Genomic DNA, 14,927 nt, shown 5'->3' with positions numbered 1-14,927 from the left:
TTTAATCCAGTTCCAATTATTTATCAAAATATTCTCAAGAATAGTGGGCATTTAGTAGAAAATTTGGCACAAAAATATGGCCTAACCAAAAGTGCCATTGCTGTCGAAATTTTTAGTCTAGAACGACGTTTTTACCCTTGAATTAGTCCTCAGCAACTCCGTAATGATAGTGTGAAAGAATTGTGAAAATATTCCAAGTGGTTCCTAAGTTATACCCAAAAATGTCCACTAACGCCTGAAAATCTTGATGTTGCAGTATGAGTTCGAAAAACTCAAATTTGACGGCATTTGGACCTTGACGAACAAAACTGCCTTTAACTCAAGAAGTTTTTGAGGTACAGGAAACCTTTTGGTATGAAATTGTTGGAAAAGAAACACGCTTTATTGAACGAAAAGATTTTTATTCTAGAACGACGTTTCTACCCCCGAATCCATCCTCAGAAATACAAGTTTTCTAACGTGGCTATTGGAAGTTCCATAACTGTTACCGCTACGTTAGTTCGTAAGAGGTTTAAATATCTTCCGGAATTTAAGGTTTCATTAAAAAAAGGCCAATTTTTTATTTATTTTCGCATTCACTTATATAAAAGGCACTTTTTACCTTAGAAACCTTATACCCATTGTTATCTACCTTATATTTATTAAACTTACCTTTTATTGCTACCTTCCATCAATTTTAAGAATAGGCTGTTAAATTGGACACCGTACATAAAAGTGCAAAAGCCCTTTTAATCCAGTTCCAATTATTTATTAAAATATTCTCAAGAATAGTGGACATTTAGTAGAAAATTTGGCACAAAAATATGGCCTAACCAAAAGTGCCATTGTTTTTGAAATTTTTAGTCTAGAACGACGTTTATATTCTCGAATTAATCCTCAGGAACTCCGTAATGATAGTGTGAAAGAATTGTAAAAATATTCCAAGTGGTTCCTAAGTTATACACAAAAATGTCCACTGACGCCTGAAAATCTTGATGTTGCAGTATAAGTTCGAAAAACTCAAATTTGACTGGTCTTGGATCTTGAGAGACAAAATTGCCTCTAACTCAAGAAGTTTTTGAGGCACAAAAGACGTTTTGGTATGAAAATGTTGGTAAACAAACACACATTCTTGGACAAAAACCTTTTTCAATTATTTATTAAAATATTTTCAAGAATAGTGGATATTTACTAAGAAAACCTTCAAAAAAACATGCTTCAACCAAAAGTGCCAGTGCTTTCGAAATTTGTAGCCTAGAACGATGTTTTTACCCTCAAACCCATCCTCAGGAATTGCATTATATTAGTGTGAAAAAATTATGAGAATACTATCAGTGGTTTCCAAGTTACCAAGTGCCATTGCTTTCGAAATTTTTAGTCTAGAACGACGTTTTTACCCTCAAGTCCATCCTTAGGAATTTCATTATATTAGTGTGAAAAAATTATGAGAATACTTTTTTCACACTAAGTGGTTTCCAAGTTATACTCAAAAGTGTCCACTGATGCCTAAAAATCTTGATGTTGCCGTATGAGTTCGAAAAACTCAAATTTGACGGCATTTGGACCTTGACGAACAAAATTACCTCTAACTCAAGACGTTTTTGAGGTACAGGAAACATTTTGATATGAAATTGTTGTAAAAGAAACACACTTTCTTGCACAAAAACTCTTTTAATTCAATTCAAATTAATTCTCAAAATATTGTCAAGAATGATGGACATTTACTAGGAAAATTGGCAAAAAAATATGGCCTAACCAAAAGTGCCATTTCTTTCGAAGTTTTTAGTCTAAAACGACGTTTTCACCCTAGAATTAATCCTCAGGAACTTCGTAATATTAGTGTGAAAGAATTATGAAAATATTTCCACTGGTTCCTAAGTTATAAATAAAAATGTCCACTGACGCCTGAAAATCTTGATGTTGCAGTATGAGTTCGAAAAACTTAAATTTGACGGCATTTGGACCTTGAGAGACAAAATTGCCTCTAACTCAAGAAGTTTTTGTGGTACAAAAATCGTTTTAGTATGAAATTGTTGGAAAAGAAACACGCTTTCTTGTGCAAAAGCCCTTTTAATCCAGTTCCAATTATTTATTAAAATATTGTCAAGAATGGTGGACATTTACTAGGAAAATTGGAACAAAAATATGGCCCAACCAAAAGTGCCATTGCTTTCGAAATTTTTAGTCTAGAACGACGTTTTTACCCTTAAATTAGTCCTCAGGAACTCTGTAATATTAGTGTGAAAGAATTGTGAAAATATTTCCAGTGGTTCCTAAGTTATACACAAAAATGTCCACTAACGCCTGAAAATCTTGATGTTGCAATGAGTTCGAAAAACTAAAATTTAACGGCTCCTGGACCTTGAGAGACAAAATTGCCTCTAACTCAAGAAGTTTTTGAGGTACAAAAATCGTTTTGGTATGAAATTGTTGTAAAAGAAACGCACTTTCTTGCACAAAAAGTCTATTAATTCAATTCCAATTATTTCTCAAAATATTGTCAAGAATGGTGGACATTTACTAGGAAAATTGGCACAAAAATATGGCCTAACCAAAAGTGCCATTGCTTTCGAAATTTTTAGTTTAGGACGACGTTTCTACCCTCGAATCCATCCTCAGAAATACAAGTTTTGTAAAGCGACAATTGGAAGTTCCATAACTGCTTCCGCTACGTTAGTTCGTAAGAGGTTCAAATATCTCTTCGACTTAAAGTTTTCATTAAAAAAAGGCCATTTTTTTATTATCATATTCACTTATATAAAACGCACTTTTTCTTATTTTCCCTGTATAGGCGGCCTTTAAATTTCTGAAAAAATGGCTACCTTAGAAACCTTCTTGCTACCTATTGTTATCTACTTTATACTAATTATACTTACCTTTTATTGCTAGCTTCTAATTTTGAGAATCAGCTGTTAAATTGGACACCCTGCATAAAAGTTGATACCTTGGTCTATTTTTTTTTAATTAATAAAAAAAACCACATAATTTATTAGAAATTAAATAATTTATTTTCAACGTTATAAATTTACATCTTTAATCTGTCGAGTTCTTCTAGCAGAGCTCGTTCCCCTTCGATCTTAGTGAGTTGATTCGCTTCCAGAACCTTCCCTGCCGCCTGATCAATTTTCAACTTCTCGATTGCGTCCAATTTCTATAAAATATCAAACGAACATTATTCAATCAATAAACCAAACAACAATTAACCTTTTTAATATTTTTAAGCTTCTTATCCAGCTCGGGGTCGCCGGTAAGATTAATGAGGACGCCACTGGTGACCACCGGTTTGTCCTCTGTCGATTCGCTCTGTTTCACTTTCTTGGCCTCCCTCTTTTTCTTATTTTCCAGAGCCGCCTTCGATGGCCCCACGTGCGAACCTGAACAACCAGCCAACGTTGACCGAATCGAACGGTTATTTTATGATAACTTACCGACGTTGTGCGCATCCTCGTCCTCGTTGTGCAACTTGAAGTTGACAGTAGGGCGGTTTCTCGCGGAGGGTGGACGATAGACTTCTTTAGACGCTTGCGGTTGACTTGAAGCGATTCCATCCACTTTTTTGTCCGATATTTGGGGCTCTTTAAAGGCTTGTTTCGGATATGGCTATAAAATGACACTCATAGTATACCGTGACCTAAGATCAACCAATTATTTATTGAATGACAAAGTGGTGTAGAGTTTAGTTAAATTAGATCTTTCCAATACCAAATATGCATCTGAGGACCGTGTCAATATAATATGGCACCTTTTAGGGTTTTTAGGCAAGATTACGAACAAATTATAGAATCTCTATTAGAAGGACTTAACCGTCCTTATTGATGATATTTTAATTTGCGGTAAAGATCGTAAGTGACATTTAAAAATTACTTAATTAAAATCCTTTATGAGGCTAATAAATTATAAAAATTCAGAGATTGGAGGAACACAAAATCAATGGTCTCAAATTATGTTTATTTTTTAAAACGATTACACGTGTTTCGCCCTAAGGCATCATCAGATCTAAAAGAAAATAGAAAGCAACCCTAGTATAAAAAAAACAATGCACAGACACAACAGTGTAATTTGTGTCTATGCATTGTTGTTTTTATACTAGGGTTGCTTTCTATTTTCTTTTAGATCTGTAGATGCCTTAGGGCGAAACACGTGTAATCGTTTTAAAAAATAAACATAATTTGAGACCAATGACTTTGTGTCCCTCCAATCTCTGAATTTTTATTATTAAGAGGTCTCTTTGAGAAAAATGGACTACTTTTTTGAACTAATAAATTATTACTGCAACTTTGTGCCTAAAACACCTAAACAATTTCAAAACTGCTATATGAAATATCATTTATCTAACTTAGATATCTATATACCAATAATTCGGTAGTTACTATATGCTCTCCAAAAATATACCCTTAATTGTTTTTTTGCCATTTTTATGAAATGCATAATTTTCAAAAATTAGGATAACTCCTTTGCTATTAACGATAGACACTTGATTGAAAGACTATAATAAATATTAAGTCCCATACTATGTTTTATGTAATTATGAAAAAATCCCAAAAATCAACGGTTTTGAAAAAAAAGTCAAATTTGGGTTTTTGGCATTTTCATGAATTGCATAATTTTCAATAATTAGGATAACTTTTTTGCTATTAAAGATAGAGACTTCATTCAAAAACTATAATAAATAAAAACTGACATACTATGTTTTATGTTACTATGGAAAAATCCCTAAAATCAACGGTTTTGGAGGAAAAGACAAATTTGGGTTTTTTGCCATTTTCATAAATTTCATAATTTTCAAAAATTAGGATAACTTTCTTGCTATTAAAGATAGAGACTTCATTCAAAAACTATAATAAATAAAACGTCACATACTAGGTTTTATGTAATTATGGAAAAATCCCAAAAATCAACGGTTTTGAAGAAAAGGGCAAATTTGGGTTTTTTGCCCTTTTTCATGAATTCCATAATTTTCAAAAAACAGGATAACTTTTTTGCTATTAATGATAGAGACTTCATTCAAAAACTATAATAAATAAAACGTCACATACTAGGTTTTATGTTACTATGAAAAAATCCCAAAAATCAACGGTTCTGGAGAAAAAGGCAAATTTGGGTTTTTTGCCATTTTCATGAATTCCATCATTTCCAAAAATCAGGACAACTTTCTTGCTATTAAAGATAGAGACTTCATTCAAAAACTATAATAAATAAAAACTGACATACTAAGTTTTATGTTACTATGAAAAAATCCAAAAAATCAACGGTTTTGGAGGAAAAGACAAATTTGGGTTTTTTGCCATTTTCATGAATTTCATAATTTTCAAAAATTAGGATAACTTTCTTGCTATTAAAGATAGAGACTTCATTCAAAAACTATATTAAATAAAACGTCACATACTAGGTTTTATGTAATTATGGAAAAATCCCAAAAATCAACGGTTTTGAAGAAAAGGGCAAATTTGGGTTTTTTGCCATTTTAATGAATTGCATAATTTTCAATAATCAGGATAACTTTTTTGCTATTTAAAATAGAGACTTCATTCAAAGACTATAATAAATAATAAGTCTCATACTATGTTTTATGTAATTATAAAAAATCTCAAAAATCAACGGTTTTGAAAAAAAGGGCAAATTTGGGTTTTTTGCCTTTTCTCATGAATTCCATAATTTTCAAAAAATAGGATAACTTTTTTGCTATTAATGATAGAGACTTCATTCAAAAACTATAATAAATAAAACATCACATACTATGTTTTATGTAATTATGGAAAAATCCCAAAAATCAACGGTTTTGGAGAAAAAGACAAATTTCAGTTTTTTGCCCTTTTTCATGAATTCCATAATTTTCAAAAAACAGGATAACTTTTTTGTTATTAATGATAGAGACTTCATTCAAAAACTATAATAAATAAAACGTCACATACTAGGTTTTATATTACTATGAAAAAATCCCAAAAATCAACGGTTCTGGAGAAAAAGGCAAATTTGGGTTTTTTGCCATTTTCATGAATTCCATCATTTCCAAAAATCAGGACAACTTTCTTGCTATTAAAGATAGAGACTTCATTCAAAAACTATAATAAATAAAAACTGACATACTAAGTTTTATGTTACTATGAAAAAATCCAAAAAATCAACGGTTTTGAAAAAAAGGGCAAATTTGGGTTTTTTGCCTTTTCTCATGAATTCCATAATTTTCAAAAAACAGGATAACTTTTTTGCTATTAAAGATAGAGACTTCATTCAAAAACTATAATAAATAAAACGTCACATACTAGGTTTTATGTAATTATGGAAAAATCCCAAAAATCAACGGTTTTGAAGAAAAGGGCAAATTTGGGTTTTTTGCCATTTTAATGAATTGCATAATTTCCAATAATCAGGATAACTTTTTTGCTATTTAAAATAAAGACTTCATTCAAAGACTATAATAAATAATAAGTCTCATACTATGTTTTTTGCTATTAGTGATAGAGACTTCATTCAAAAACTATAATAAATAGACACTGACATACTATGTTTTATGTTACTATGAAAAAATCCCAAAAATCAACGGTTTTGGAGAAAAAGTCAAATTTAGGTTTTTTGCCATTTTCATGAATTGCATAATTTTCAATAATTAGGATAACTTTTTCGCTATTAAATATAGAGACTTCATTCAAAGACTATAGTAAATAATAAATAAGTCACATACTGATGTTGATGTTTTGCACTGATTTCTCCGGACTAGCATCGGGGCTCTTGCCGGTCTGATGTTGTTGTTTTGCTGGCTATTTAGGCGCCTATCTTTTTATTATGGGTCGCATCGATGTGCATCGGAGTTGTTGTTGGCCCGGGTCGACAGGATTGACTACGCGGGATTTGGGTGAGCTTATATTTATATGGTAGGATTTACAAACGGAGCGTATTTGATTATTTGCTTGAATTTTAGCCCGGTTGCCACTTATGCCACCGAGCGGTCTCTCAATTACAGTGTTAAGGTTAGAAAACTCGCTTCCAGGGCTTGTTTTCGCGCCATTTTAGTAAAAATTTGCGGATCTCAGGATGATCCAATACTCTAATACGTTCCTTGAATTTGGTGTGTCTAGCGACAATAAACTCCTCTATGGTACTCATTTTGCAGTCAGTTCTGATGTCTGCATTTCTGACATAGCGTGGTGCATTTGCGATCAGCCTAAGCGTCTTATTTTGGAACGTTTCAAGGTACGTCATTGTAGATTTGGGTATTTTTGTGAAGACACAAGACCCGTATAAGAGCTTAGGTCTGATCACTTGCTTGTACAAGAGGAGCTTATTGTCGAGTGACATCTTGCTTTTCCTGCCCAGGAAGGGGTAAAGACTTTGGACTAAACCATTGCACTGATTTATTTGCTTTTTTATATGGCATACAAAAGTGTTTTTATTATCAAAATGTACTCCTAGGTACTTCACCTCGCTCTTCCAGGGGACCATCCTGCCCAGCACCATCAAATTTGGAATATCACGGTCTAGTTTTTTTGTGATGAGGATTGCTTCTGTTTTGTCCTCGTTTATTTTTATTTTCCCTTTTTCGGCCCAAACCGATATTTTGTCGATGTGGCTCTGAATATACGCTGTTATTTGGTCCAGGTACTTGCAGCTCGCGAGGATACAAGTATCGTCCGCGAATAATGCCAGCTTAGAATAGTGGTCGTTTTTTGGAATGTCTGCCTGGTATATATTATACAGGGTAGGTGCTAAGGGGGAGCCCTGGGGGTACTGTCAAGAGTACTGTTATTAATTTGTGAAGTAAACTCCCTGTTTTTGAGATAACTTTGTATAAATTTAGTAATACCAGGAGACACCCCAAATGCCGCCATTTTGTGAATCAAACCACCATGCCACACTCTATCAAAGGCTTTCTCGATATCGAGTGTGATCATGGCAGTTGAATACTTAGCATTGAACGAATCTCCTTGAAAGCTGAATTTCTGTTGATAGGTGTCACATATATATATATATATATATATTTTCATGAATTTCATAATTTTCAATAATCAGGATAACTTTTTTGCTATTAAAGATAGAGACTTCATTCAAAAACTATAATAAATAAAACGTCACATACTATGTTTTATGTAATTATGAAAAAATCCCAGAAATCAACGGTTTTGGAGAAAAAGTCAAATTTAGGTTTTTTGCCATTTTCATGAATTGCATAATTTTCAATAATTAGGATAACTTTTTTGCTATTAAAGATAGATACTTCATTCAAAAACTATAATAAATAAAAACTGACATACTAAGTTTTATGTTACTATGAAAAAATCCAAAAAATCAACGGTTTTGGAGAAAAAGTCAAATTTAGGTTTTTTGCCATTTTCATGAATTGCATAATTTTCAATAATTAGGATAACTTTTTTGCTATTACAGATAGAGACTTCATTTAAAAATTATAATAAATAAAACGTCACATACTAGGTTTTATGTTACTATGAAAAAATCCCAAAAATCAACGGTTTTGGAAAAAAAGACAAATTTGGGTTTTTGCCATTTTCATAAATTGCATAATTTTCAATAATTAGGATAACTTTTTTGCTATTAAAGATAGAGACTTCATTCAAAAACTATAATAAATAAAAACTGACATACTATGTTTTATGTTACTATGGAAAAATCCCAAAAATCAACGGTTTTGAAGAAAAGAGCAAATTTGGGTTTTTTGCCCTTTTTCATGAATTCCATCATTTCCAAAAATCAGGACAACTTTCTTGCTATTATTATTTTTATTCCATAATTTTCAAAAAACAGGATAACTTTTTTGCTATTAATGATAAAGACTTCATTCAAAAACTATAATAAATAAAAACTGACATACTATGGTTTATGTTACTATAAAAAAATCCCAAAAATCGAACGTTTTGGAGAAAACCCCAAATTTGGGTTTTTTTGCCTTTTTTCATGAATCGCAATTAAACAATAAAATTAAATTCTATAGTACTAATCCACAGGATGTAAGTAATGGATTCATGTTTTTTTTTGTTATTTTAATAATTTTGCAAGGATTTCCCTAGAATTCCTGGATTTTTGAAGGATTTCCCTAAATATTTCTCCTTCAAACAAAAATAATCAAAAAGTATATGAAAATGATCTATAGGTTCCCTCAGCAAAAGATTCCTCGCAATTCCAAGGATTTTTCTTAATATTTTTATATTTTAACAAAAAATTAAATTCAATTCAAAATTTCAAATCCTACCTTCCACGTTACATCGTAGAGCTCTTCGCCTTGTGGCCAGGGGTGTTCGTAGAGCAAAGACCCGGTATAGTGCCAGATCTTAAATCCGTTGGCGATCCTCAATCTGGGGGCGGTGGTGGCGGTTAAGAAATGTTCGCCGTTAGCCGCCCACTGCAAAAGAGTCGAATCGGCCGCTTCACAACAACCTTTCAATAAAAAAAAAACGAGACTAACGTAACGACTTTCTGGGTATAAAAATTAAACATCAAGGAGTTTATTGAAATGTGACCGCATCTTACCTATTTTCTTCTTACCGATCGCGTCCCACACTTCAATTTGACCTCGAAGGTTTCCAAAACCTCCGACCAGCAGTAAATTCCCGTGCGGATTGTAGTAAAGCGAGTTCCTGGCGCCAGTGCCCAGTTCGAAGCATGGTTCGCATTTAAGGTTAAATATGGTCGTTTTGGCGGGCATGAAACCGTAAATGACGCAAAACTCTTGGTTTTTCGGAGACCACTGGACACTGTAAATGGGCCCTTCCTTACCTGAATTAAGACCATTAATCGTCACTTGTAAAGCAGAATACAAGTACTTACTCAATGTGACCATCGCGGTCTGACCATTCAATCCTATAAAATGTAAACCCTGTTTGCCATAGTAAGAACCTCCGGTTTTATCCACTTCCGTTGAGGTAAGCAAGAGGGCATTGTTCCCCTTAGAATTCCATAAAAACTCCACTTTATCCGCTTGAAAAAAACTCTTGTTGGCCAAAGCGTTCTCAAAATTCGGGTATTTAAACAACCTAAAATTTACTGAGAAGTAATAGCACCGCATAGACGCAAACGAAGACCTTCCTAATACCTTCCGAATGACGGTTGACCTGGAGAGCCCAAGGTGTGACATAGAATAAAGTAAGTGCCAACATTGGGGGACAGTTTGTAAGAGGCCACTTTATGTCCGGTGATCCTGGTGACGATTCTCTCAAAATTCAAATCCTCATAAAAGACCACATCGGTGTTTACGAGTCTGGTGAATAGTTTTTCGTCGTTGCTCCACTGGGGCTCCCTATATATGCATTCAAAAATTAGTCTTAAATTCTTTAATGGGTTGAGCATGTAACGTACCAGTTCACTTGCTTCTTTTGAATAAAACTTTTAACCAGTTCCCCACCATCGGTTTTATAGATCTTAAGGTTCGGACTACCCTGAGGATTCGCGTTACTCACAGTAAACGGTTCCCAACTCATCAGAAATGAGCTTTTAGGTGAAAACGCTAGGTGATAAGCTTTCGTGTTCTCAATGGTCGCGATTGTGTCCGAGTTATCGGTTTTTATCAAAGTTATTCTGTAGAGGGTGATAAGAAATATTTTGCCCTTTCAAATTGATGCATTAACTTACGTTGCCCCATTAACGTATGCCAAATAAGACCCGTCTGGGCTAAACAATAAGGTTCTGCAGGACTTGCTTTGAATCTCCGGTAATTTGTCAAAGGGGTTTAACTGGGGAGGGCCTAAGATTGCTGATATACCACCTGAACTTCTAGCTGGAATTGATTTAGGGCAAATTATGAGTTAAAATGTTATTTTTGCTATTAAGGAGTGAAATGAAGAATAAGTAAGCAGTATACAGAGTGTCATTGAAATGGTGTAAAAAAATTCGGGGGGTGATAGTACTCCTAAAAATTTTAAAAAAAGTTCCTATAACTATAGGGTGGAAAATGCATATTAAGGGAGTTAGGGGCACTGAAAGGGTAAATTTAAAAAACGGTTTTTTGAAATTGTAGGCTTAAAAAACGAGATAAAATTTCGAAAAAAAATCCTCTGCCATAAATTTTGACCCAAAATCAAATGGTGATACTGAAAAATAATTTGGAAAATCGGAAAGGGTAGTTTTTGCAAGGGTAGGGGGTTAATTCGTGAATAACTTTTTTTAGGTTATTTTCTTCGCAACGTGGGTTCATTTTTTAAAAACTACATACTTTTTCCTACAAAAAAGGTACTCTTGTTGCACATCGCCCAGAACGATGGTTTTCGAGAAAATTGAAGGCAAAAAGTTTGCTCTGATGGGCTGCTAACTGGTTAAACAACAAAAACTTATGAAAGTTATGGGGTTTCAAAAGTAAACAAGTAGTTATTAAATAATTAATTGAAAAATCTAAATTTCATGATTTTTAAAACATCGTATTGCTTTAAAAAAACGAAATAAACCAATTACCAAAATTCCTTATTAAATGCATACTTATTTGATTCATTAGCCTAGTTTACACCGCGAGTACCAAATATTCAATACGCGGACCCAATCCCCTATTCTCAAACTCAACGTGCGCGAGTTGACAAGTTTACACGTAAATTATTCCAAATTGTGACTTAATAGGTTTGAGAATATGTAGAGGTTTTAGTCCGCGTACTGAATATTTGGTACTCGCTTTTTGAGAGGCGTTGGATAGGACGTGGTGGTCCACAAGCTTGGCCAGCAAGATCACCAGATCTTAATCCATTAGATTTCTACTTCTGGGGCCACTTGAAAACTTTGGTTTACTCAGTGCCGATTAATACTGAAGAGCAACTACGTCATGCATTATCGACTGTTCCAATCAAATTCGTACAACCCCAGGGATATTCCACAGGGTACGCAGATCATGGAGAAGAAGAGCAGATGTCTGCATTGAAATGAATGGTGGTCACTTTGAACATTTACTATGAATGAATTAAGAAATGCATTATTTTAATAAGGAATTTTGGTAATTGGTTTATTTCGTTTTTTAAAGCAATAAGATGTTTTAAAAATCATAAAATTTAGATTTTTCAATTAATTATTTAATAACTACGTGTTTACTTTTGAAACCCCATAACTTTCATAGGTTTATGTTGTTTAACCAGTTAGCAACCCATCAGAGCAAACTTTTTGCCTTCAATTTTCTCGAAAACCATCGTTCTGGGCGATGTGCAACAAGAGTACCTTTTTTGTAGGAAAAAGTATATAGTTTTTAAAAAATGAACCCACGTTGCGAAAAAAATAACCTAAAAAAAGTTATTCACGAATTAACCCCCTACCCTTGCAAAAACTACCCTTTCCGATTTTCCAAATTATTTTTCAGTATCACCATTTGATTTTGGGTCAAAATTTATGGCAGAGGATTTTTTTTCGAAATTTTATCTCGTTTTTTAAGTCTACAATTTCAAAAAACCGTTTTTTAAATTTACCCTTTCAGTGCCCCTAACTCCCTTAATATGCATTTTCCGCCCTATAGTTATAGGAACTTTTTTTAAAATTTTTAGGAGTACTATCACCCCCCGAATTTTTTTACACCATTTCAATGACACCCTGTATAATAACTTCAAATATTGGCTACGTTTATAATACTTTTTTAAATTGTAGAACTGGATGAAGATTTCATCGAAAATATTTGGTCAATCCAGTCACTAAATACACCCACTAATTTTAGATTATAAACATTATATAAGATAATAACGAACAAAAACATTGCTGTACATGACAATCGGCGAAAAACCAACAAAACCAGATAATAATGATACTCCACATTTTCCCGAAAAAATCCCCTTGCCCTCTGAGAATTATAAACGGAAGAACTACTTTTTAAATTGCAAGGAGTGTCTCAAAAAGGACAAAAGGACACAAGTTTCATACAGATGTAAGGGTTGTGAAGACAAACCAGCATTATGTCCAACACCCTTTCAAAGTTACCATTTTAGCCTTAGGAACTAGTTTTTACTTTAAGTTGTATTTTATTTCTTTCTTTAAAATAAATGTTTTTCCAAATTAAAACGTTTTAGAAATTTATACTGCTCTAGCAGTACAATGTCCCAAAATTGTCATTAAAAAATTACTGTTTATGCAGTAATGTATCCTGTCAGAAAGTAATGTTGGTGGGTCACAACTGTTATGCTAGTATGGCATCCAAAGTTGTTTTTTTCAAACTTTATCCTATTTTATATATATGGTCAAAATATGAAAAAAATGGGCATATTATGTTTCTAAAATATCAATATGATTTTCTTGGAACATCGACTATGTTCACACTGTCCATCAATGTGTTAATATTTATATATAAAATGATATCAAATTTAAATAAAGTGTTATTAGATAAAATATTGCATACATATTTTCTGCAAAAACATTGTTTTTCATTAACACAACCCTTACACCTCCCACCCACCCTAAACATTTTCCCAGTAAAAAATTCTTTTGAAAAATCTTTGTTTTTGTGTTAATTAATTAATGACAATCTTCGAGCAGCTAAGCAGTCAAGAAATGAAGATTTAACTCTGACATGCTTCTCATTTTCAAATTGCTTAAATATCATATTGTATCTCCTGATCTTTTGCAATTGTTAAATTAGATTCAAATTATTCCTTGGTTAATATATTTAATTACAAGAGTAGGTGACTTTGTTGATTCTTCACGATCTTTCAATAACTTTTGAGATGTTTACCAAAAAGAAATAGTCAAAATATACTTTATTTGCCAGGTTTACAAACTTATGCTAAAAGCTTCCTAATCCTAGAATTTATAATACAAGTATTTATTTGGTTATACAGGACAAAAACAGAATACAGAATCGATTTTGATTGTACATAGAAGCATATTTTATATAAACAAGACAAAACCAAATAATTTTAAATATTAAAATGAGTCGTTAAAATACTCTTCAATGCTGTAGTAAGCTTTTGGTAAGATTAATTTCTTTAGTTCTCTCCTAAACTTTTTAAGGTCTGTAACAGTCCTAATCGAAAAAGGAACATGATTAAATATTTACGACTAATAAATATAAGAGAATTTCTCGTAAGTGAGGAGGTGGGGATTGGAAGAGATAAGTTGCCCACTTGATGAGTATTATAACTGGTACAGGATGGTGGACTTACGGACTTTTGTATGAGTGTTCCAATATAAAGAGTGAGAAAACTGTTAAAATTCTTTCAGCTACAAAAAGAGGTTTACAAGAGACTCTCAGACCAACACCACACAGATACCTTAATGCTTTTTTCTGAATAGTAAAAATTATGTTAAGGAGTCCCTTGGAGCACAATCCCCAAAATGGCAACCCATAACGGATATGAGAGTCTATTAAGGCGAAATAAACTGAATGAGCAAACAAGCAAATAGGACAGGACCTGAACAGTATTAGCTAATTTATCAGCTTTGAGTACCCTAACATAAAGGAACATTTTAAAAAGATGTTGGGACATTAAACAGTGATCTGTTTCAACCTTATAACAGTGATAACAGAGACCCTCTAATCAATAAGACCTGAACCCTGTACCAGAATTCATGTTGGTTGAATTCACCTGTACCATATTCCTACCATACTCCCTGACGTACATCTAATTATTTAAATGTTCCTTCCACTCCAATTATGGAGGAGCCTTTTTAGTGATTATTTTATTTTAAAAATGGTTAAAATTAAGTCCATAAATTGAGTAAATAAATATTAATTAATGTTTATAGTTTTTGTATGCATTGGAAAATACATTAGATAAAAATAGTACAAAACTTACTGAATATAGGTATTGACGATTCCATGATTAACGCCAATAAACTCCTTAATATAATTAACAAACGAATATAAGTACTTTATGAATTTATTGAATAAAAAGCTTTAATTATTATTTAAGAGTATAAAGACTAGGAAATCATAATAATATTCCACATGTCGGCATCTAACCCTACATATCAAACAAAATATAAACAAAGAAATGTCAATGTCATTATATTGAGGTTATGTCTAAGTCCACAATCTAAATCGAAAA

General features: G+C 32.7%; 1 protein-coding gene across 1 annotated transcript; it reads right to left on the bottom strand.

The window, feature by feature from the left end:
• Positions 1-2,964: 2,964 nt before the first annotated feature.
• LOC126747997 (eukaryotic translation initiation factor 2A) lies at positions 2,965-14,850 on the bottom strand. The gene is made up of 10 exons (XM_050456996.1): positions 14,676-14,850; positions 10,558-10,702; positions 10,285-10,503; positions 10,022-10,225; positions 9,757-9,962; positions 9,460-9,705; positions 9,182-9,366; positions 3,408-3,579; positions 3,184-3,353; positions 2,965-3,130 (listed from the first exon to the last, which is right to left on the bottom strand). Exons 1-10 carry the CDS (start codon positions 14,698-14,700, stop codon positions 3,005-3,007), a joined length of 1,698 nt encoding a protein of 565 aa, XP_050312953.1. The 5' UTR covers positions 14,701-14,850; the 3' UTR covers positions 2,965-3,004.
• Positions 14,851-14,927: the final 77 nt, after the last annotated feature.

Source organism: Anthonomus grandis, chromosome 20 (assembly GCF_022605725.1).
Source record: "Anthonomus grandis grandis chromosome 20, icAntGran1.3, whole genome shotgun sequence".
NCBI classification, from domain to species: domain Eukaryota; kingdom Metazoa; phylum Arthropoda; class Insecta; order Coleoptera; family Curculionidae; genus Anthonomus; species Anthonomus grandis.
Note: the sequence above shows the minus strand (reverse complement) of the source record. Positions and strands in the feature narration are given on the sequence as shown.

Excerpts from the sequence above, each read along its gene's own strand:
- LOC126747997 (XM_050456996.1), bottom strand. The coding sequence starts at position 14,700 with ATGGAATCGTCAATACCTATATTCA. Across the intron at positions 9,706-9,756 it reads GACCGCGATGGTCACATTGA|GTAAGGAAGGGCCCATTTAC; the intron begins GTAAGTACTTGT and ends GTCTTAATTCAG. Across the intron at positions 3,131-3,183 it reads AGCTTAAAAATATTAAAAAG|AAATTGGACGCAATCGAGAA; the intron begins GTTAATTGTTGT and ends GATATTTTATAG.